The sequence below is a fragment of the Condylura cristata genome, unplaced genomic scaffold, assembly GCF_000260355.1.
Source record: "Condylura cristata isolate star-nosed mole 26May11 unplaced genomic scaffold, ConCri1.0 scaffold00022, whole genome shotgun sequence".
In the NCBI taxonomy this organism is placed as follows: Eukaryota; Metazoa; Chordata; class Mammalia; order Eulipotyphla; family Talpidae; genus Condylura; species Condylura cristata.
This window is the reverse complement of record NW_004567123.1, coordinates 31,626,217-31,651,381: the sequence shown is the minus strand read 5'-3', so window position 1 is coordinate 31,651,381 and position 25,165 is coordinate 31,626,217. Positions and strand designations below refer to the sequence as shown.

The window sequence follows — 25,165 nt, the reverse complement described above, 5'->3', positions numbered from 1 at the left end:
TGAACATCTATTGCTTTTGCCTACAATGAACATCTATTGCTTTTGCAATGAGAAAAATTTTTTTTTGAATTTGAGAACATGATTCTTAACCATGACATGCTGGTGTCCTCTCCTAAAGGAAGCTCCCCTGTCCCCTCTCTGGAGGTGTTGCCCAGTGAGAATCGGTTTGGAAGCCGTTTAATAAGGAACCATACAGCTAAAGGGTGGTGAGGCTTGCGATAAGCCAGCAAGAAGAGGTTAAAATAACCACTTCCTACAAGAAGAGCAGTCACTAGGGAGATACTTAGCAGAAAATGTGCACAATTCTGAAGCAGAAAAATACTCAAAGAATACAAGAATCGAATAAGAGAGACACCGTGTTGTGGCAGAGAAGAATCCACAATGCAAAATTAATTCTCCTCCCATATGACCCATAAACTTAACAAAATCTCAACCTTATCTGAGGAGCTATTTTTCTTTTGAAACGTAAGACAAAGACCCCAGTTCACCTACAAGAATATGCAGTTTTACCGATTCTAAGACACACTTTTCTTTCACTTTTTATCTCCGTTGAGCTCAAGGGGCAGCTTAGACTAGTGAACTAAGATCAGCCAGCAAAGGCTTGAAGGAGAGTAACTGAAGCTGCAGAATTAGCGTGACAGCCACAACCCTCTGCTCCATGGCAGGGTGAGGGCACAGAGACAAGCGGGAAAGCAGAAACTAGACCAGCGGGGCTCTCAGTATATGTTGACTAAAGCTGAGTCTTGGAAAAAGAAAATTCAAATTCACGGATCGCTAGAAATAGGAGTGTCAAATGCTCCCAAGAGGACCAGGTACAAATGATTTCACAAGGGAATCCTGTTCTCTAAAAACTTTTAGAGATAGAAAGATGCAATGCTATTTAAGCTGAGAGCATCTAGTTTAAAAAGAAAGGTTCCCAAATTATCTTCAAAAGCAAGCATATCACTGATGCCAAAGCTGATGAAAGTCTTTAAAAATTAAATTGTTCTCTTATGAAAATGTATGCAAAATTTTCACATTGGGACACAGAATCTAGTGGAAAATTAAAAATAGTAATAGAAAACAAATGAGATTATTCCAGCATGGTTAACTCAACATTAGAGTGATCTCTTAAGATAAAGAATCCTGGTAACATACAGAGAAAAATCACGATTTCTTTTTAATGCTGAAAACACATTTAATTGAACCACATCCCAAGTATTTTAAATTTCAGTAAAAAGTCCACAAATTTGTTAACTCCACATCAAGCTCGTTTCATCTGTACCCCACTCACTCTCTCTCTTATCCAGAAATGAATGCTTCTCATATATACAAGTAACAACCTGAGAGCAGACAGAAGGGAAGGAAAGACACCAAGTGTAAGACAGATCCCGGGGAGCAGGGCTGGAGAGGCGTGCGCACCCCTGGAAGGAAAGTCCCTGGCACTGGGGTGCAGGAGGCTGTACAGATTCTGGATGTCTGGGACCACAAAGAGCCCAGTCTCCCTAACCCAACATGTAGATGTCGTGAGATCCCAGTGAGAATTCAGCAGCTTTTTGTTTCTGCTTTTTGCTAGACAAAGCGATGCTGGCATTCCTCCAGAAATCTAAAAAACAAACTAGGAAAACCTTTAACAAAGAGCATCAATGAGGGGAATAAAGACCTCCGTCCCTCAGCCGCCCAGAGATTCCTCCTCCAAATTCCTGGAAGCTGTGAATATGTTACAAACTGTGGCCAGGGGGAATTAGGTCTGCAGAAGGAAATGAAGTTGCTACTTCCTCAGTGTTCTTATGGGAAATGATCCTGGATTATCTGGTAGGGCTCAAAGTTACCCTGGGGTCCCTAAAAGAGGAAGAGTGAGGTGGAGGAGGCAGTATCAGCCAGATACACCTGGAGAAAGGCCCAGCCTGACCACCATGGATGAGAAGGAAGGGGCCATTAGCCAGGAGCTCAGGGCGCCTGGAAGTGGATCCCCCCAGGTCCCTGGGAGGAGCCAGCTCTGGGGTGTCCTGGATTTCAGGTCAGGGAGACCTGTTGGGTTCTGGTTTGCAGAACTGTACCGTAATAAACCTGTGCTGTCATCAGCTACTAAGTTTGTGGCGATTTGTTATAGAAGCAAGAGGAAGCCAGTGCAAGGGGCTGAGTTTACCTAATATTACAACTTGCTCAAAATCCTCAGTAATCACAGCAGAGACAGGCAGAACAAAAGGGCAGAATACAAAGTCCAGAAGTAGATTCAAAACTGCAGTGTATGACCAGTGTGACATCCACCAGTCGGGAGGGAGAGTCTATTGCTTACTGGGGCCGGGACAGCTGCAGACGCTCTCGGGAAAAAATCTGTAAGACCCACATTTCACACCTGCCTCAGGCCTCACAGCAAGCAGATCACCCATCAAAATGGAAGAAAATAAATAAAGGCACAACTACAGTAAATACAAAGAATGGGCAATTACTTTTCAACTTCAGCATGTAAAAGCCTCTCTGATTATGAGAACACTCAGAAGTCATAAAAGAAAATTTCAACTATACTATAGCAAAATGAAAAAGTTTGGCATGGTGAGAGCTACCCTAAAATTATATATATTCTAAAATAATAAAAGGTCATAGAAATGCTTTGTATTTTGATTGTGGTGGTGGTTAATGAATATGTTATATTTGCCCACATTTATCAAACTATATATTTACATTTTAGTGGAATGAGAAATATCCCAATAAAGTTGATGGTGAGGAAAAGTAATACTATAAGCGCAGGAAGAAATACTTGTGACCACCTGTTGCCGAAGGGTAATGCTTCATATCTAAAGAGTTCTGGAAACTGATAATGAAAAGATCACATGAGCCAAGGATATGAAAAGACAGTTGAAAGAAAAGTTAATTACATGAAAAGAGGTTCCATCTCACCATACCCGACACACCCCTCCACCATCATCTCCGCGCCCACCCCAAGGCCCCGCAAGGCTGCGGAAAGGGGGCATTCTCACCGCTGTTGAGCAAGGTGGAAATGGACACAGCGTCCGGGAGGACCAACCAGCAGAGTCCAGCAACATGGCAGACATGCTCTCTGACACTGCAATTCCTTTTCTAGGAATGTATCTTGCAAGGACGTCCTAGCACAATTACCGCCAGTTACCTCGCTGCAGGGGCGGAGAGGTCAGACGCCAGCCGAAGGTCCACCCAAGGGGATGTTCAGTATATTAAATTGGTTACACATTATGGAGCTGTAAAAGCAAACGGGGATTAGTGCAGCATAATATCCTGGATTCGATCCCAGAAGAGGAAGAGGATGTTATGTGAAATTCTCATAAGGTCCTAATGCTTCCTCCTGCAGGGATTTATCAGGGGAGAATAATGGGACAGAGAACAAAAAGATGTATTTACAAAGCTGCTCATGGTGGCATCGAAAAAAGGCAGGAACAAGCCACGAGGAACCGGCTTTACATAAAGATGTTCTATCTCTACAAGGAACCACAAAGAAGCTGTCACGAAGCTCTAGAACCATCCTTGCGAGCAAAGCAAGCAGCGTCCTCTGAAGCCAGCAAACGGCAGAATAACTTGCATTTATATGGCCCGGTACTATCACAGAGCATAGTGAATCGCTCATATCAATGTGCCTGCACACCGGAAACTCCAGAGGTTCTCTTTGCATTCTAATTTGGGGGGGGGGGTGGTAAGAGGCTGACATTTTTCTTCTCTATTTATTTCTAAAATTTCTTCTGAAATCAAATATCACTTCAGTGGGCAGTTTTTTTAACCTGTCTACTCTTCATAACATTTTTGTATACAAATAAACATATTCCTGAAACTCTGGCAAGCCCCATAGCGCAGAAACAACTTCAAAAAACCTCTCTTTTAAGTTTTTCTCTTGCTGCCTGTAACGACATCTAGGAATGGTACTTCAACAGGAAAAATGTTAAAACAGTTAGACCTGGGAAGAAAAGAGTAAAAATATGTCCATGTCAGTTAGCCAAGGAGACACAGCAGCTCGAGAACTGAGAAGCCCTAACCAGAGCAAAGCATCAGGCTGGAAACGAGCGTCCACTCAGATAAATTATGCATGGACACTGCTAAATATTTTATCTGCCCTTAACCATTATTTGTCTTCTCATTGCTAAAAGAGGAAGGAGAAAGAAAATACCCACATCGTCAGCATTATCGGTCTTGTCAGCTTCCCCTCACCTTGGAACTGCCACGGCTTTCCACGCCAACCTTCCGGAGGAGAACATCTGTGTCTGCAACCGCGGAGTGCTTGGCCGTGAAGGTGGCCCTCGCCTTCCAGGGGCGGGATGCCTACAGGACTCACCTGCTGCAGCCTGTTCACCATCCCTCGAAATCATGAACCCTTCACCTACAGAAAAACCAGCGTTGATGGGTCTGGGCGCTGTCCAGGCAAAGGAGCTCGTGTTCCGCAGAGGACTGTCTGGAAATTCTAGGCGTTGTCAGGAGCTGATAGAGCCCATTCAGTCCTTGGCCATCTGGCCAGCTTCCCAGCCTCTCGGCTCCTCTCTCCTGGCTCCTCTCCCTTTCCGTTTATTTCCTCCCTCTCTCCTGGCCCTGTCTGCTTGGCCGTTGGAGACACATGCCAGCCCCACTGGGCACGGGCCCTGTCAGCCCTGGCCAAGGCAGCCTAGAGTTGAGGGTGGCGAGGCCAGCTCAGAAGAAAAACCCTCTGGTGTCACAATGGAATTGCAAAGGTTTCACTTGTCCTTTGCACAGGGGATGGAGGAATTGGGTCTCCTGGAGTGAGACGCTTGGAACTACATTTCAAGAATGGTCTGGCATGGTAGGTACAAGTGTGCCCGACGCTGTTTCAAGTTTACGTAACCCTGTGTGATTGGGTGAAATTCATGTAACCAAGTAAAATCAGATAGTCAAAGTTGTGTGTTTTAAGACATTTTCCCATGCTTCTCTGCTTTACTGGACCATCAGATGAAATCTACCTTCAGTGACTGGGTGCACTCTGGGGACGAGATTCCCTCTGATTCAAGTGATTCGAGGTTCAGTGACTGGTCCACCAGCAAAACTGTGGACATTGCTGTGCTGGTATGCTCATCATCACCTTTATTGGAAAGCCCACCTTCTAGAATCCTCTGCTCCATGTTCCCTGCACTGCAGGTGCTGCAGGTATTTACCAAGGGAATGGTTTTCGTCTGAGTCACTGGGCACACACACCTGTGCCTGAGTCACAGTCACCCATCGGGTACACACCTAAGGGCGCCTCTGGGAATGTTGGAGAGAACCTGATAGGCAACTTCCTACCTCTCAGAGATGCAAAGCTAGCTGCAGGGCACTGGCAGGACAGAAAACCTGGGGACAGATCATGTAGGTTCTAGAAGAACCGGGTTTCACTGGGGTGGACTCTGTCCCCGGCCTTGATCTGGAATCTGATTTCCTTGTTTCCTGTATTGCTAGGGTCTGCATCAGCAAAAGAGTAATTAGAATGACAGGCAGCACCTAAGAGAACCAGGATAGCTCTTCCCCTCTAGAGTTTTGACACCAACCATGTAGAAATTAACTTCCTGCTGTGACATCACAGATTAGCCCTACAGCAGGAAGGAATAACTGGAATCTAATTACAAGAATGCAGATAAACCCAAACTGAGGGGCAGTCTATAAAATAATGCCTTTACTGCTGAAAAGGGTCAATATTATGAGAGACAAAGAAAAGCTGAAGGGCTGTTTCAAGCAGAGTTGTGGCAACCAAATGCCTTGCATGGTCTGGATGGAGACCTGGGGCAGGGCAGGTGCTCTGTGAAGAACCTTCTCAGGACAGTGTGTGTGGGGGGGGGAGTCCATGATGGCTTGTGTAGTAGATGACATTTTTGCATCCATGGGAGGTCTTTGAATCTGGTAATGAACTAGGGTTGTAAAAGGGAAAGTATAAGACACTATCTTGACCCGTAGGAATATGGGCTTAAATCTTTAGGAAGGGATCAGATTCGCTGCCGTGGCCCTCCCCGGTGGCGCAGCGGGTTACAGCACAGCACTGAGAAGCTAAAGCCGCTTCCGCATGAGTTCGATCCCGCCTGCCCCAGAGGTGACCACATGGCGTGTCAGACCTCTCCTGACCCGCCCGCTGCTCCCCTCAGCAGTGTACTTCCTCGATCTGCCTGTTCTGCTCCCTGCTCTGCCTCTGGTGAAGCCTCTTGCCGCCCCTGAGCCTCTGGCCTGTACCCCAGTTCTGTATGAATAAATAAATAAATCTTTAAAAAAAATTCGCTGCAATTGATTCTTGAATGTTTTAGGAAAAAATAGAGATAAAGCAAGTGTGCGGATAATCTGAGTGAAGTGTATAAGCTGTTTTCTTGATGTAGTTTCTTCTAAGTGGGAAGTTATTTCAAGATAAAAATGCAAACATGAAATAGTGCTTCCCTCCCCCCAAGGAAAGAAATACCTTTTCCAAGGCAAATCTCTCAAGGGGGAAGTGAGGTGGCGCATAGTCTTTAAAACAGTCTATTCTGAAAGTGAGGGGGGGGGGCCTCGGGGCTCAGTCTCAGTGCTGTCTTTGCTGCAGCCTGAGCTCACCCCGGCCAGGAAGCCTTCACAGAGCAGACCTCTCCTGCCTCGCCTGTGCTCCCTTAGCTGACCTCTTTTCAGTCAGTCCACCTGTTCTCCTCACTGTGTCTTTGGTGAATCCTCTCACCCTCCCCACCCCCCTTACCTCTGGCCTACCTACACCCCAACTCTTCTATGCAAATTGATTTGGGATATTCTCATAAACATTTAAAAAATAGAAGAGAAGCAACATTTTGCATGTGTAAATTTAGGTTCACTTTGTAAACGCTCTAACACACCAACATTCACACACACAGAGCTAAGCACATACAGCTGTGTACCGGGCCAATATTCAGTGCGTCTCTTACTGAGTTGAGGTTTTTAAAAAATATTTGAACACTATTATCAAAGTATCTTTGAAAAAAAAATATGTATGCATAAAAAAAACTAGGGTATAGGCCAGAGGTGCCAGACAGAGGCAAGGGGTGAGAGGATTCATGAGAGAGTGGGGAACAGAACAGGCAACTCAACTGAAACACGCTGCTGAGGAGAGCAGTGGGGAGACAGGAGAGGTTTGCAGGGCCATGTGGGTCACTCCCTGGGCAGGGGTCGAACTCAGGCCCTCACAGCTATTGCTGAGACTCAACCCCACACCACCAGGGAGGCCCCACCAGTGTCTTTAAGCACAGGAGTCACATGAGAATTCACCCACAACAGTGCTGGCCTGTGCCTGTTCTCCTGGCCTGATGAACAGCACTCCGTTCTCTGCAGTGTCCTGATTTGTATTACAAATTATCCAAAATTTTAAGCCACTGTAATTTTACAACAAAGTAAAAAGTATGAATAAGTATGCTTTGTGGGGAAAAAAACCTTTTTCTAAATTTTCATTAAGATGAATTTATGTATTATGTCTATGATTGAAATTTATTTATTATTTTTTAAAAGATTTATTTATTCATATAGAACTGGGGTACAGGCCAGAGATGCAGAGGGTGAGAGGCTTCACCAGAGACAGAGTGGGGAGCAGAACAGGCAGATGATCAAAGTCCACTGCTGAGGGAGCAGCGGGCGGGCCAAGAGAGGTCTGCCGCGCCATGGGGTCACCTCCGGGGCAGGCGGGGATCGAACTCATGTGGAAGCGGCTTAAGCTTCTTAGCGCAGTGCTTTAGCCCACTGCGCCACCAGGGAGGGCCCTGAAATTTATTTTTTAAATTATCTTTACTCCCTAAGAACTTTGCCATCCATTCTACAGGATGTTAATGAATCTGGTAATTATTTTAAAAATCAACAATTTTCTATTCCATTAAGAACACCAATTTGTAACAAATACCCTTTTCAAGATTTTTTTAAAAGATTTATTTATTTATGCACACAGAACTGGGGTACCGGCCAGAGGTGCAGGAGCAGTGAGAAGATTCACCAGAGACAAAGCTGATCAGGCAGATGGACACTGCTGATGGGGCAGCGGGCGAGATAGGAGGTCTGCTGCACCCTGTGGGTCACCTCTGGGGTGGGGATCGAACTTGCACTGAAGCAGCTGTGGCCAACTGGCAGTGCTGCGCTTTACCCCGCTGTGTCACCAGGGAGGGCCCAGAGTTTTCGTTTTTTAATATACGACTTGCAAAAGAAATACGAACCCCGTTGATTTTTAATTCATAAACATCAACTGTTGTAAAGATAATTTCAAAATACCTAAATCTCATTTGTTTCTGGGAAAGCACTTGGTAGACTACTACGCATGGAGGACTTTTCTGTGATTAAATCTCAGATTCATTTCCAATATATTATCTTCTCACAACCAGTCCCCGCTTCCGCCCAGCACTCAAGCAACATAGAAGTGCCCGTAGCTAGGAGGCGCTCATTTGCACATTACCCCCAGGTAACAGGACCACCACCAAGTGATCTGTTGTCCAGGCAACAGTCAAGCCTGAGTGTCTCAGGAGGCATCTGAGAGCTCAGCTGCAGGTAACTGGGGTCCATCCACTCTCCAAGCTCCACCACGCAGTCACACCTGCCCTCATTCTCAGATGGGCAACTTAAACAATAAGCACTTGCTGTTAAGTCAAGCACTTTCAGACATGCAATCAGAACAGGGAGGCTAGTTTTTCCCCCTACATTTCTGACTTTTCTTCCAAATCAAATTTCTTTGTGCAGACTGGAAACTCGGAAGCAGCAGGGACTTAAGACACAGATAGCAGGGAGACACATTCTGATGGTTAAAGGATGTTGCAGCTTCATACCAGTGTCTTGTGGCCCATGAAACCCAGAGACGAGCGTCACGTGTTAGGCAAGACACCCTTGCACCAGTCAGTGAGGTGATGAGCTGTGTGCCTGATGCTGAATTCCTACTCTGAGGCTTTTCAACCTGTTGTTTCAAACTCGGGGAGGAATTCAGGTTTATCTTCCATGCCGATTGGTAGAAGAGTTAGTGCAAAGATCTGCTAAGCCAATGAGAGGGTAACTAATTTGGGATTTGAAATGGCTCGGTAAGAAGGTTGCTTTTATCTCAGGCCTTTTACATGGCTCTGTACAAGGTGAATTCAGTCCATATAAACAACAGCATACAGGGTGGAAATTAAAAGAATAACTACGTGACTTTGAATTTCACAATAGAAACTGTCACAGTACAAACTGCTTTTGTTTCAAGCAGTCCTGAGCGATGCAACGATGACCCCAGAAGGACATCCTTCATGCATCACTTCTCACGACATCGGGCGAGCTGCGCCCTAAGGGCCACCCTGCAGTCCGCGGGGCGTGCGCAAACGGGTTTATCCGTGAATTCTTTCAAGAAGCCAGGATCTCGTCCTAACTTGGAGGTTTCTCTCCCCACATTTACACGGCGGGCAGTGGGTAAACGCCTGTCAGGTGACTTCATGTCAGAAACACGAAGGAGCCTTTATGCAAGTCGATCTTTATTTGTAAAAAATAATATACAACTAAAGCTAATTCAATTTTTAAAATCAGAGTTCATTTAGTGGTAATGTACATTTTATAATAAAATTGTAGTAAAATACTGACATTTGATAGTTTAAACAAAGTATCATTCATGTAAAAATCATGTCGCATGTAAAATTTAATTAGAAAATTCATAGTTCACAAAAGTACTTATATTTTGTTGATAGCTCATGAGAACATTATCATAAATTTACTTAAAATACAGAACAAAATTCACAGTTAGGCTTGACATTTAGTACTATAAAATATTATGCTGAATCCACTGGGATTTGTGTTAAAATAAGGTACACTTGAAATAATTCAGACTCTCAACGAACTGACATTTTATTGTATAACCAGGAGCTATACATCTGGCTGTCAATTATTTCAGTGATATGTAACTGAGACTATCTGAAACACCAACCTATATCCTCAGCAGGTAATTCAAATTAGCCCTAGCAGCTTGATCTCCATTTTCATGAATACATACAAAATAAATCTGTATTTTACAGTTAAAAACTTGTACAAAAAGTCAAGCCCTGAAGTATTTCCCCCCCCCAAGAGAAAAGTTCTGATGCTAAAACTTTGGAGAGAGAAGAGAAAGAGAGGTAGTAAATGTGAAACTATTTTTACTTAAAATGTTGAACCCCAGTACCACCTATAATATAAATGAAATTTACCCTTCTACATATTAAAATTATTTTGTCACTCAAGAAGAGTTAGATTATGAAACTCATAAAAGTAAAGCTGGAATGCCATTAAATAGTGGTATATAATGGAAGAACTTGGGTGAATTCAACAAAGTACACTGTATTATATAATGTGCAGTTAACAGATTAGTGATAATATTTTTAGGTGTAATGTGCACAAAATACACAAGTATTCTGAGTCAAGAGACCTTCATTTAATCAAGACTTTACTTTTTCACAAATTCTTAGCATAGAGAAAATATCCTTCAGAACGGAGTCATTTGATTCTTCAGTTTTGATAGCACACAATTGGTATAAAGGTATCCAGACAAGCTCTGCCATCAACATAATTAATAAACAGCCTCGAGAAGCACCCAGGAGCCACAGGCCCGCTCTCTCCCTGCGAGGCTCCTCCCGCACACGGAGCACAGCAGGCGGGGAGCAGGCAGCAGCCTGCCCTCTTCTGGGTGGGCACGCACTGGACACAATAAATAGCCTCGCACAATTAATAGTGATAAACTCTACCTGTCAAAGGTGCATACTACATCTTTTCCAAAAAGCATAGGCAGTATTCCTAGCAATCCCAGTAAGGAAACCCCAAATTTGTCATACAAAAGTGCACAAGTTTGTCCTGTGTGTAAAAAAATCTCTCAATTTGGGTGCAACTTTTATCCAAAATGATTCACACTACTTGAATATGTTGGCAGAGTATAAACGCACACCACAATGTACACACACACACACACCAACAGGAATGATCTCCAGTGAGGCTGGGAATAAAGACAAGAAACTGGTCCAGAGCGGTCTCCCTGTGCCCAGCCCGTGGAAGCGCCTTTCAAGCTCAGCCAGGCCTACCTGGAGTGAAAGCGCAGGGCGGACAAAGGTGAACAGAACAGCGTTAGGAAGCTTCACAATTGGGGACAAAGCATCAGCGCTTTGTAGCAGAGGAAGCAACCCCTAAAGATAGTACACTGGTTTGATTTCTTAGAATTTGAGGAAAACTCACCTGAAAAGATTACTTGCTAAAATCACCAACAGAGGAACGCCACCACAAAAACCGAAACCAAACACTGGGAACATAAACACTGAGGCCCCCCCGGTACCAAAGAGAATCAGACTTCTTCACATTTGAGTTTTCAAAAATAGCGACAGGGCAGATGAGGCCAGTGCTGTGCGGCGGCCGCCACCGGGCCCCGTGCTCCGCCGGCCAGGCCGCGCCTTGGAGGCCGCACCGGAACAGGCAGCAGAAACACATGCTCCGTCAGCAAAGGCCCCTTTGTTTTACACTAAATTCACCTGTGACCCACCTGCGTGGACACAATCATCTAAATGTTATTTCAGTGACGTGTCATTACTTGCATTATTCCTTTTCTCGTGCCTACTCCCAGCTACCGGCCCAGAGGTATATGTATACTTCAAACTAGCCAAATGTACAAGTCCTCCCCAGGCATCCTCACTCCGAAAACATTTGAAACAAGTTTCATAGTGTTATGATTGTTCCATCTTCTTCTAAGAGTTTCTGACCTGGAGCATGCGTTTCCAAGTCTGAATTCGCACTGCTCGCCACGGGCGCCAAGCTCACTTCATTTGAAGGAATAAAACCATTCTGCCCAGACTCAAAGTTGAGTTCGATCTGTGTCAAAGAGTCCAGGCTGGCGGTGTTAGGGACAGCCTTCGGAATCTGCTGAGGCACGCCGTTGCCTTCAATGACCAGGTCGTCTTCCTCACTGTCTTCATCCTCGGGCTCAAAGCTGGGTTCCGTCTGCTGGGGGTAGCCCAGAAGGCTGTTATCCGTGGACTGGCCGGAGCTGCCGGACGCCCGACTGTTCCTGACAACGTTGTTCCTCTGGTTCGCGGGCCTCACGGTGATGATGAGGTTGCGGCTGTTTGCAATCATCATATCTGTTACTTGGTCTAGGCTTTTCCCTGAGACTTCTATGCCGTTAACTTCTAGAACTTCATCATTAACAGCTAACAGTCCTGTGCTTTGAGCCAGACCTCCTGGGACAAGTCTGGATATAAAGATCCCTGGGACCTTCTCTAAGCCGTGCGGGGTCACCCTGACACTGGAGCCATCCCGGATGTAGAATCCTAGGGGTTTCTCGGTGCCGTATTTGTAAAGACGGACCCTACGATGAGTTTCTGGGAGGATATCCACGTCTATGATAGAAGACACAGGCCTGAAGTCCTGGGGCATACTGATAACTATGTGCGGCTTCTTTCTGTGGTTGTCAGGACGTAAAACATTTGTTAAAACATTCTTCTTCTTTATTAATGTGTCAGTACCAAAGGCACTGTAGTCAGCTTCTTCTGTTTAGAAATAAAATAGAGTAATTATAGAACTGCTGGAAAAACACCCATTGATCTACAGGTGAATCTGTGCAGAAAGGATAACTCAAATATACTTAGCACATAGTTATATATTAGCTTACTCTAACCAGATCAAATGTAGTACAGTAGTGAGATACGTTATTCCAGGAAACACCAATAGGTGGCCCTCTCAAGCATACATCATAAAATTAAATGCTGACACTACATTTGCCAAAGTTCAATGACTATTAAAAATTAAGTTGTATGGCACATATTAAAACAACTAGCAACAACAAATGTTGACGAGAATGTGGAGAAAAAGGAACTCTCCTGCAAGCTGATATAACCACTATGGAAAGCTGTCTGGAGGTTTCTCAAAAGGCTGAAAATAGAGCTTTCATATGACCCAGCAATCCCACTCCTAGGTACATATCCAAAGGATACAAAAACAGTGACTCAAAAGGACACCTGCACCCTCATGTTTATTGCTGCTCTATTTACAACAGGGAAGACGTGGAATCAACCCAAATGCCCAAAAATAGAAGACTGGATTAAAAAGATATGGTACATATACACAATGGAGTATTACTCAGCAATCAAAAAAGATAAACGCATGCCTTGTGCAGCATGGATGGAACTGGAAGGGATCATGCCTAGTGAAATAAGCCAGAAGAAAAAGAAAAATACCGGATGGTTTCACTCATAACAGGAGCGTAAGGGAGCAGGGGAGAAAAAAAAGAGAGACAAATGTAATAGAGTAAAAATGAAAACAATGAACAACTATAAACCAGAGCATTTTATGGGGGAGAAGGGGATCTGAACTGGGTTTGGAAGAGTGCACTGGACTGTGGTGATGGCACAAAGGTGAATTAGTGGTGAGATGAAAAAATGCACAACTGAGGTGAAAAAATGCACAAAATGAAGAATGATGTAAAAAAAAAATTAAAAATATAACAAAAAAATTAAGTTGTAACCGAATGTTACCACAATAAAAAAAACATACAATTAAATGAAAAACAACATTAAATGTGGCAAATGAAGTTCTGGTTAAGTCTTACACATTAAAAAAAAGTTATTTAAGACACATTTTTCCTTTATTTGTTTAAAACCCCTCCAATTTGCATACTTAGCATAAGTATAAGAAATGGGACACTTTGATTCCCCAGGTTAAGTCAAGAGAACAAGCTCCAGCACCTAGATTAGTGGGTGGGCAGGTAACACGATTAAACAAGGTGGGAAATGTACACTATGTCATTAAATACACCTGTCATTAAGTGAATGCATAAAACACACACTTAGGAATTCTGGTCTGCAAATGACACTCTTCCCCCTTTTCAGAGCTTTTAAAAATTGTCCTTTTTCTTTACTGTGTGAAACAACAGAAAGCAATGAGACTGCCTCTGAGGGGCGACAAACAACAGGACACGGCCGGGAGGCGGCTGGGGCTGCCCCACGCAGAGGGCACGTTCTGGGCAGTTCTCCAGTCGCCAAACCCAAATTACCAGAGTTTTGTCTTTTAGGTAAAACCTTCCCCCCTTTAAATACTGACATCTAATTAAGTAAAGAAAACCTTTTTGGGCCCCAAAGCAGCAATTTATAGTTTCTGATATAAACTAAGGGAAAACAGGACTAAGCAGATATTCTATAATCATACTGCTGAAGCAGGAGTCTATGAAGAAAACATTTCAGCAGAGAATGAGAGGGAGAAACGGAAATGAAATTAAGAGCAGCCAGAGCGTAAGTTGAAATCACATTTCAAAAATAAATGGAATGGGAATAAACTAAAAGGGCAGACTTTTCAAGGACAAGATATTTAGCAAAAAAGACAAAAGTCTTCCTTCTTTCCCTCAAGAACAGCCTCAAGCCCCAGGCTGGCTACATCCACAGAGCCAACCACCCTCCTGCGTCTTTCTGGCTCCCGGTGCCATGCCTGACCCTCACCCTTCCGGGCTGGTGCCATCTTTACTCTAGACCAGGGAACCAGGGTGCGGAACGGCAGAGACAAAGATGAGCTCCAGGCTTTCTCCCCGAGTCTGCACCTCAACAGTCGCATGTGGCTCTAGGCCTCACCCGCCAAGTACAGGGCTTCAGGGCCCTTTCCTCAAGGTGCCCAAGCAGGTTTTTAAGAGCTTCCAGAAATACATGCAAGACAAGGGTGCCTTCCTCTTGGACATTTTTTCCTTTGGGGACAACTTTTTGTGTTCATTTATAAAGTATCTACACTATGTTCTTACAAACACAGAAATACATTTGTAATTTGGTTTTAGAAATAAATTCATTACATAAGAATCTTTGGCAAAATTGGGCCAAAAATCTATCAAGAGTGCCTTCTGCTGAATGTTTTCTTAAAAGTTATCTTCTTTTTTAAAATAATCAATTAAGAAAGCCCATAAAACATTTATAAAGGAAATTCCAGACCTTGCAAGCTGAGAACAAAATGAAGTTGCTCACATACCTACTCATGGGAAACCTGACCAAAAATCCCCCCAAATCTGCGTAATTTGGCATTGCATCCAAACACTGTTTGAATGCTCTTTGCTAAATTCTCAAAAGCAATATGCCCCATACAAAGGCACCTTTGTTCTCTCATCTAGCTAATCAGTTTCCAGCTACTGGGAAAAGAAATATTTTGGCAGAGAGCCAGGGTGTAGGGTGTTAGTCTAAAGTGTAAAGGTGAATGTCCACCGGGAAGGGGAGCTGACTTTCTACCTGAGTACCTATATCCAAAGCACTGCACTTAGAATGAGATGGGAAGTTTGGAAACTTGGTTCGTAGCAACCTCTGGCGGGCATAAACCACTTTGCCACAGCGTACGAATCAGGTCACACAGCAATACCTCACTTACCCAGAACATGGGCCCCAGCAGACACTCAGCCGGTTGGAAGCCCTGGGACCTACCTGCAAAGCCTCTGAGGAGCCTGAATGTCTGAATTCCCTGACACAAAAGCCTCTGTGCTTAAAGCCCGGGAAGACCTTGTAGCCCTCCGCTGAGCCACTTGCTCTGTAAGCACTGACTCTGGAAAGCCGTGAGGTCTCACGCACTAGCTCTTGGGCCTAGGTCAGAGTCAGTGTCAGGGTAAGTAAGAGTACACTCGTGAGACTTGGGCACAGGTAAAGAGATAAGAGCCTAAGGAGAATATGGGGACCCCCATCAGCATCTCTACACAGTAACACTTCATGGTGGACTTAGCCAGAAAGTTCAAGATTATCCCATTTGGTAGGAAGACAGGGAAGAATGAAAAGTTATTGAATGGTTCTAAACTAGTATTGATGGCCCTTCTCCAGACAGCTACACAGTAACTATTTTAGGTACTGCAGGTCATACAGTCTCTATTGCAAACGCAGCCACAGGCAATACATAAAGGAATGAGCATGGCTGTGTGCCAAGAAAACCTTATTTACAAAAACAGCCAGTGGAGCCTTCCAGCTTTGTGTGCCAACCCTTGTTCTAATCCAAAAAGGTTAAATGAAATAGATCTGGCAACTTTAAAAGGATTAGACATCACTTAAAACAATATTCAAATTGTACAGATCCTTTTGCTTCCTAATACAAGAAAAATCAATCACCAAGTGTTTTATACGCAGCTTCCATGTGGCCAGGCTGTGCCTCTCTGTGCTGCAGACTCAGCCAACAAGACAGAAAAGATCTTGCTCTCACCAAGTTGATAGGCCAAAGGAGGAGAGGGCGATCAAAGAGTAGCCAGAATCACCCCCCAGGCGCCCAGAGCTGTGGGGTGCACTGCGCTGCGGTGCCTGTGAGCAGGAACCCAGTGTGGTGGGAGGGCACAGCTGGCTGCCCCAGCGAGACCCACATACGGGAGACTGGGAGGGGGCTGCCAGCCAACCAAGGGGAAGGTGGGAGGGCTCTCGGGGCACAGGCAGGGATGAGCAGGTGGGCAGCCTTGGGAGCCCAAGGCGGTGAGCGGGTGCGGGCGGAGGGGCTGGGGTCCAGGGGAGGAGCCGGAGGAGGAGAGTGGGGAGCCCAGTGAGGAGCAGCCAGAGGGCACACCAGCAAGGGTTCCTGGGGGTGCTCGGGTTTACGTCTTCAACCGGAGCCATGGGATTTTGGTTTTTCTGTAGTGCTCATGCTGGCTGTGACAGCAGGATGGGCCTAAGAAGGAAGTCGAGGCTGCAGCTGTGACTTAAGGTAATACCTGGCCTGGAGCAAAGGCAGTGAGATGGGGAAATAAATTTGAAAAACAATTAGAAGACAGTTTTAATGGGCCTGGTGACTGACTGAAAAATAGGCCTCTGAATCATGGAATGTTGCAAACCAGTCACCTCAATTAAAAAAAAAGTGATGTGTCAAAGGTGACACCCAGGTTTCTGTCACCAGCAGCTGGTGTCCTATTCCAAGACATTATGCCACATTTATTTAACCTTTTATTTTGGGCCAAATCTTTGACTGTCTTTTGGTTTGTTTTTTTTTTTTTACAATTTACTATTAAAATGTATATCCCTTAGATTAGTTCTAAAATAAACCTTGATTTATTAAAATAGACAAAGTATGCGTATGTAAAACACAACCCCAAATCACGTCTACTGCGCAGGAAGTTTTACGATGGCCCAGCACCTGCCAGCAGTGGGGGGGTCTGGCCACAAGATCGTGGCCTGTCTCCAGCAAGGCCCGCTCATGCTTTCAACAAACTCCCTGAATAAATCCAAGGTACATGCGTAGTCGTCTCATGTTGTACACAGCAGACCATGACAGACCACCAGGTTTCGGTATAGATATTCCCATCAGCTCTGGCGAGGACTGTGCATACCAACGAGCTCCAGACGGGGCTGAGGCTCACGAATGGCTGGCAAGCTTTTGAATGCCCACCCTTCCCTGGCTGTCTGCCATTGCAGAAATGACCGAGTGTCTTTCAAAGGAGTGACCTTTAAATATTTTCTACAATTGTTTACTGCACAGTAATAACCTACACTACAAGAGTAGGAAAACTATTCTGCACTTTCTCATCTCCCAAAGCTCTAGTGGGAAGCGAGGGTGGGCCAAAGCCCAGGGGATCCATTATTTGTTTTGGTTTTGCTTCTGTGATGATAACCCTAGAAATGGCTATTTCCCTTTAACAACACATTATAATAAAACTTTTTAAGATATGCAAAAACACTATCTTGGAATTTAGGCTACAAAGTAGTTTACTCATTCAATTGTGAGTTTTCACTTCAAAAAAACTTGATAGGGGATCAGATTTTGGAGGAGTGCATGGTCTTAAGATTTTTAAATTTGTTTGAAAATTTGGTTTTTTTAAAAAATCACTTGCTACCTATCTGGTGTAATTCTGTCTTCTACATTCCCTAGTTGAAATCAACAAACTGGGGAAATAAGAAGTGCTGTAATTAAGCAACAAAATATAACTATACTTAACCTTCTTTGTTAGGTTCTGAATTTAACGTGTGTAAAGGTTTAAACAAAGTCAGCTTTCTATTTACGCATCTACGGAGCTTTGTTTAAGGTCTTTGGAGGGAGCTCTGACAGGGTGGAAGGGCTGGGTCTCCGGAGCACCCTGAAAAAGCCACCTGGGCTGAGGTCTGAGGACGGAGCGCCAGGCTGGAGGAGCTGCTGCCGGCGTTCCAGGAAGGGCCAGTGCAGAGGCAGAACAACGCGTTACCCGGCAGCAGGCGCTCGGTAACAAGCTTACGGTGTCGGAAGGAAGAAAGAGGCCAGTGAGGCTGGCTGTGGAGGATGAGGAGGTCATGCGGTCCCATTCAGGAAGAATTTTAATCTTGGGGCAGATTAAATGGTGAGAAGCCACTGGAGGCACTTAAGCAGGAGTGAATGGACCAACTTACTTTCCATTTTTTGTTTCAGTTGTGTTTATATTCCATTGTATTTTTTAAATATTCTGACAGATGAGCTGTCTATTAATCAAATTCTAAGGGTTTTTAATTGTACTGGATGCTTACCTCTATGACTCAGAAAATTTCTGTTCACATACATATATTCAAGAGGAAAACAACAAAAGATAACTACCTTTAAAAGATGCTAGAATTCATTTCCTCATCATATAATCCCAGTAACAAAATCCCAGTGTTATAATCCCAGTAACAAAAACATGTGGTGGTATAATATAATGTCTGTTACCCTTCTAATAAAGGGGACAACCCAAGAAAATTCTGTCAGGAGGCAGTAGTTTAAGAACAGTCATTGTTCATAGGACTCTACATTAAAACTACGAGCAAGGCTTATTACAGAATTATCTAAATTATTCTGTTTAAAAATGGCAAGTTCTGGACCCTCCCTGGTGGCACAAGTTAAAGTGCAGCACTATGAAGTGATCCACAGCCACTGCAGCACGAGTTTGATTCCCGCCCAGGGAAGTAACCCATATGGCATGGCAGACCAGTCTTGTTTCATCTGCTGCTCCCCTCAGCAGTATATTTCAGGAAATCCACCTCTTCTGCACCCCTCTCTGTCTCTGGTGAATCCTCTCACCTTCCTGCACCTCTGCCTTGCACCCCAGATCTTGCATGCATAAATAAGTAAGCAAATCTTTAAAAATGGCAAGTTCTACTCAAATGTTTGTCCTTTCTCCTCAAACATTCCCGATTTAGCTTTCGAAGACTCTACCCCTGGTTTTCATCTCAGCTAACTCTTATTTAAAAAATCACTTTTCTGCTCACTTTCAACTAGTGAGCCTCAGACTGCTCTCCTCAGCTCCAACCATTTCCAATTACCTACCTGGTTGAAACTCAGCAGCTGATAAGTATATTTGTCCTGAAACCAAACCAGTTTTCTCTCGAAGTGAATCTCTTCCAAATTTTGCTTGTTTATGGCAGTGGCCCAGCCACAGTGCTCACACCCAGAAGCTTTTCTCTATTGGAGTCACCTTAGGCTCTGCACCATGCAACCGACAGCGATGATGCTCAAATATTCCCCCTGGTCTTCTCGCAATGCTTTCCCCACCTACCCCTTCACCAGGCAGCTTCCCAGCTGGCTCTTCCTGCCTGCTCTGTTTTCTCCTCTAAGAGGGCTCCTGCCCCGCTCCCCTGCATTCCGAACAGCCAAAGTAATCTGTTTGAGACTGCTCCAACTATGCTATGCCCATGTCATCTTAGCTAAGAAACAGATCTCTGGGGTCTTTGAGAAAAGTACTTTATGTGTTTGTGAGTATTTTGTAAATAGCCAGCTAAGTAAGAATGACCCTTGGGGGTTTATTTTCTTGGCAATTTTAGTTCCTCCAAACCCAGAAAAGCAAAGACACATAATCAGTAGAATTTCAAAGCCCTCGAAGTGGCCCAATGCTTATCACCTGATTGGAAATAAAGTTTCCTCTTCAAGGGTAACCTCTATCATCCCCCCTACTGCTTTCTGGGTCTGTTTACAAATGGGCTTTACATTATCCCAGGACTCTGGGTGCGCTCCTCTCAGGAAGGTTTTCCAAATTTCTTCATCTACCAAAGACAAAGGAAGAAAAGGCACACTCCCTGCCCACCAAGAGATAACACACATACACAGGAGGCCACAAAGATAAGAAAAGTCTTAGGATACAAAATACACTTGACAGACCTCCCTGGTGGCTAAGGGTTAAATCTCAGTGCTATCGCCACTAAGGCCTGAGTTAGAGCCCCAACCAGAGAGCTGACCCACTATGCACAGAAGACTTCTGTCTCCCCGCTGCTCCCCTCAGCAGTGCATTTCAGTAGATCTGCTTGTTGTGCTCCCCACTGCCTCTGGTGAGTCCTCTAGCCCCTGCACCTAAAGTCTACACCCCAGTTCTACACAAAAATAAATAAAATTTAGGAAAAAACAAACCAAAATACACTTGACCACATTTGCTATGTAGTTATTTCAAATGATCTTTTACAAACTAATATCAATGTTTACATTCCTCTAAAAAACAACACCTAATTCTCCAGGTAATTTTATTTCTATACTCTAAATACTCTAAAAGAGAAAGGGGGGACCCGTTTACTGGATTTGCATGCTACATGCTGGGGTACTGCACTCAGCTTACTTAGCCACCCTATGAGATAACATGTTTATGTTACAGATAAAGGCAGTGAGGCCAGGAAGGATAAACACTGAGCTTCAGGTCTTAGTAAGTGGTAAGGAGAGCACTTGAAAGCTGGTTACCACCAAAAACTGAGAATGTTTCTCGCTCCAAAGTGATACTCTCTGTACATCTTTCTGAATGAAATTCCATTCAGTGATGTGAACACTCAATTTCTATTAAAAATCTAAGAAGTTATAATTAATTACAGACATTTTCTAAGGTTACTTAGCAAAGTGCAGACATACTAGTTATACCAACAATGTCATGGGTATTTTAATCCACTTGGTTAACACGCTTATCATGAAGTCTGAGGCAGGGTGCATGTCTTATCAATGAGGAAAATAAACTATTTCTATCTCTATAACAATTGTGCTAAACAGTGGCACTTACCCTTTTTTTGTATAAAAATCCTAAGCAATGGATTGGCCGTTGAAACAGCTTTGTGGTAATTATCATCATTATTTATAGGCAGTAAGTCTCCATGGATGTCAGCATAGCCCACTAAGACGTCAACGTTTGGTATCTTGTGAACATGCTGCAGTAATCCATAGAACTCCTCGAATTTACCAGGCTTTGATCTTTCCAGTGAAAATCGACGAAATTCAGCTCCAAACTATTAAATAAAGAGATTAATTAATTAAAACAAGAAAACAAAAGTAACAGGACCCAATTTTAAAACACAAACCGCAGGGAAATAATAGGTCCATGATATCCCTTAGGTCAAGAAGACAGCCCCAGGAACATAGGCAGAATCTCATTACTGGGAGATAAGGCAGTGTAAGGAAGGCACAGGAATGTGCCTCCTCACTGCGCCACTTCTTTCCAGAGAAGCAGGCTCAGTGCAGTCCCTGGGGTCCTGAGGCCCCTGGGGCCAGCGCAGCGAAGTGACTCAGCTCCAGCTCAGCTGGAGCCCAGGCCCTGCCTGACAGCACTACTCTCCTCAAACCATCAGGCAGTACAGATGCCAGGCTTTATTCTGATCATTAGCAAAAAGCATTCAAGTTTCCTGCCCTGGAAAAGGAATGATGATTTCACGGGAAGTGGCAAGAATTAACAGCAATAGACACAAAAGGCTTCAGCAACCTTGTCACCAAGATACAATAGGAATAGAGTTTACTGTATAAATCCTAGGACTATGGATGAGATGCATCCACCTTCTGGTAATGCTGAACAGGAAAGCTTCATTAGACAACTCTAGGTTCTGCAACTGTCCAATTAACAGAAGTGTTTATGTGCCTGGCCCAGTGCTAGGCCCTGGGGACTCAAAGGCTGGGGCCTGCTCCAGCTCTCCAACTACGGGGTAAAGAGGAAGATGCACAGAGAGGTATGAAGCAGTGGTACAGAGGACGCACTGTCCTCGTCCTCGTGCTCAATAATCACCTTCACGGCTCTGACTCCTACAAACACACCTTGAAAAAGTGGTTCTTATCAACTCTAAGGGCTGGTTTCATTTCATCCATGATAAACGGAACTATGACTTCCATGGGGATAGCATGGCATTGCCTATGCGGAAACCTGAGGAAGGTTAATGGGTCTTTCTCAAAAGGGGCTTCAATCAACTAAGTTTGGGAACTGCTACCTAACTATAACCCTATAATTCCTATATATTTAGGAATCACTGTAAAGCCCAGATATTACAGGCTCAGTTAAGTCCTACAGTTGCTTAAAAACAAACAAACAAGAAAACACAACAAAAAGCTTTTAAACAAATGTTCCCTGTATGTGTCTGCCCACTGAATTCACTTTTCCTTTCAGTATCTATCACAAATAAGAAATACTAATGTACTACGAAGACAACCTTAAACATTTAGCAGGCAGAGCAAGGCCCTTCCAGAATAATCTGAACTAACAAACAGGTCAATTCATTTTCCCCAGGACCCTATGTGGCATCTGAACTCACTGCTTCCGCTGTCTCAAAGAAGTTCATTAGCCTTGCTAATATACTAATTGTTAATTAAATTTACATAAAAATTCACCAAAATCATCTCTTAACTCTAATAAATAAGTTTCCAAAACACACTCCTGAAACATAAACATTAACATCTGACAAGAAAATAAGGTGACTCATACCTACAGTTCTCAAAAAGCTTAGTCACACCTTCACATTTCAAGGTAAATAAAAACTTGGGAACACCCTTCATATCAGTTAGTCTTATGATGTTATCAAAAGTCACAGTTTCTCCTCCATATTCCTTATTCCGGTATTACAACAGAAAGTGTCTAGTGCTTTCTGATTCACCCCTTCCCCTCCTGCATGATGGGAGTAACATCTAGTAACCAGACATTTCAGAGCTTCAATGCTTTTGCTCTAGATGCTGCTGGATGAAAATTCTTTGCTCAACAATTCCTTCTTCTGCTTAAAAACAATGGCAAACTGTATGGCTTCCCAGTAGATGTGCCCTTTTGTAAATGTTAGCAGGAAAAAAGTTGTTATGGCTCTTGCAGCAAAACAATAGGATTAAGAGAACTTTTTAACCACATGAAGAAAAATACTGACAAATAAAGAATCATCCACAACTATTCACCATATGAACTGTTAGAAGTTACTGAGACGGTCGAATCTGCCCTAGGTATCCAGGTTGGTGGGCGCTTATCCAGGATCTACTGGGACATTTGAGAGATGCAAACTTAAAATTAGTATTGTTTGCTTACGAATAATTAGAAAATGTACAGCTTTTCCAAGACCTCCACGGTTACTGAAGGATACTACCTTATTAAGAACTTTCCCACCCCTGAGAAGTCAGGAAGATAAATCACAAGGTAGCTACTATTACAATTTAACTATAGCTGTGCTTGCATTACCCATTATTTTAATTATTTCTACCATTTCCACTTTCGTGAACAAAAAATAAAGGTGGCACTCACTGGTGTTTTACACAGAAGATGAAGAGAGCCTGGGACTAGGATGGGGCCTCCCTGCAGAGGTGGCTGCCACCTCATTGATCAATTTTGGAAAATGCTGTACCAGTATCATGGGGGCATAGTAAAGGAAATAGTTTTCAAAATCTGTGCAATCTGGGGAAGACAACCATGAAAATATGTTACCAGCAATATGTATTTAAACCAGGAGGTGTCCCAGACACCGGGAACAGCAGCTCTGTGATGCCCACTTCATGGGAGCGGGTTCTCAGCAGCCTCGGTTCTACTCAGGAGACAAGGTTCCTGCCAGTGCAGGAGGCAGGCCCAATACTAACAAGTAGTTTAGAGTTAAGTATGGGACAGACTCACTAATCAGTTGACAGAACAGAAGGGCAGAAAGCCTGAAATTCCAGTCCCAGAGAGCTCAAGGTTCCCCAGTCTGAGAGATAAATCACTAACCTCTTGATTGTATGTATAGTGCGCCTAGAATCCCTACCCATTTTTTCTGTGATTAAAAAAATTAAAGACTTGCCACCAAGATAAGGACCACAAACTGAATTTTAAGATTATGCAACATCGCAAGTGTTTCTCTTTTCTTAACCTCAACTCCCACAATGCCAAGCTAGATTTATAACAGAAGTGCCTCGAAAAGGTTCAATCTCTGGGCTCAGAACCACTACCATCACGGCACTGCTACAAGAAAAGCGCCGGCTACTGAACCACCTTAGCCCTCAGTTCCAACTCGCTGCTTCACTGCTGGGCAGTTTCTGGGAGGACACAGAAGTGCAATTCCTTAAATTGCTGTAATTACATTTCTGTTCTTATTAAACAAAACGGTTTCTGCAACTAGCGCCTGCCCTAATACACAAGGTAAGCTGCAAGTGACACTTAAACTGAATACAGATATTCCTGATGGGATGACCCAGCGACTTAGAAAACTTTTGTCAACGGTAGCTAATAAAAGCCATTCTGCCTCAGGCCCCGGGGAGATTTCCTCACTGCTCCACTGGAAGTCGCTCCCTGATTGCCTTCTCGGGAAGCAGTCTTACCTTCAATGGCATTCATTAGTTTTGAAGCTGACATGTATGCTTTTACTCTCCTCTGATTCTTTTATTCGTTTTGGTCTGCCCAACTCGGTGTTTTCAATGCTCTCAGGCCCAGCCACATCCTCTCTTTCGCAGTCTAATGAGCCCAAGCATTACACCGTAAAAAGGGTTTAAGGTCTCGCCCTAGAAGCAGAGCTTGGCCGGGGTGCAACCTTTCTGAGCCTGGTCTTAGAGAACCAGATAAGATTATCTGAGCGCCTTTTCAGTTCATGAGATGTTTGCTGAAAACGTTCCAGTGGCTGCCGATCACCTTCAAATCCCTGCTCAGGGCCGCTCTGCAAAGCCCTCCCTAGCGAATCCCCAGACAGCCCTGCCCGGGAGCCTTACAATTCAGGAATTCCCGGATACTAACGTAATGATCACCAGACTGGCACAGCGCTGGTCAAGGGTGCACACACTCGATGTGAACAGGTAGAACGAAGGAATATGGAGAGCATGCAGCCCCCACTGTAAAGTGCTGCTCAACCGCAAAGTGACACCGTTCATTTTATAGATGACACGCACGCCGGCGCTGGGGCTGGGAAAACGCCGGGCAGGACGGGCAGCGAACTTTCCAGGGCTCGCTGGCCCCCGGGGTGCCCCTTCCCCACCCCAGGCACCGCGAGCCGCGGAAGGGCAACGTCTGCGCCCACGCACCCACCCTTCCCGCAGCGGCCAGAGCAGAACCCCGCCACCTCGCACCGCGCCGCGCCCCATCCCTCCCGTCGCGGGGTGCCTCGGCCCTCGCCCCCATCCCCGCACAGGAATGAGATTCAAGGAATGAGATTAAGCGCTCGCGGCTCTTCCCACCGCGGCC

General features: G+C 44.4%; 2 protein-coding genes across 2 annotated transcripts in view; both read right to left on the bottom strand.

The window, feature by feature from the left end:
• BCAS4 (breast carcinoma amplified sequence 4) overlaps positions 1–3,052 on the bottom strand; it is a 47,996-nt gene extending 44,944 nt beyond the window's left edge. The window contains exon 1 of the mRNA XM_012728312.1: positions 2,961–3,052. Within this exon, the coding sequence (XP_012583766.1) occupies positions 2,961–3,035 (75 nt within the window). The 5' untranslated portion in view covers positions 3,036–3,052. The remainder of the gene's footprint in view (positions 1–2,960) is intronic.
• A 6,996-nt stretch (positions 3,053–10,048) lies between these two features.
• Positions 10,049–25,165, bottom strand: part of PARD6B (par-6 family cell polarity regulator beta) — a 27,432-nt gene continuing 12,315 nt past the window's right edge. The window contains exons 4-5 of the mRNA XM_012728132.1: positions 20,795–21,017; positions 10,049–12,404 (exon numbers count right to left, since the gene is read on the bottom strand). Of these exons, the coding sequence (XP_012583586.1) occupies positions 11,575–12,404; positions 20,795–21,017 (1,053 nt within the window). The 3' untranslated portion in view covers positions 10,049–11,574. The remainder of the gene's footprint in view (positions 12,405–20,794; positions 21,018–25,165) is intronic.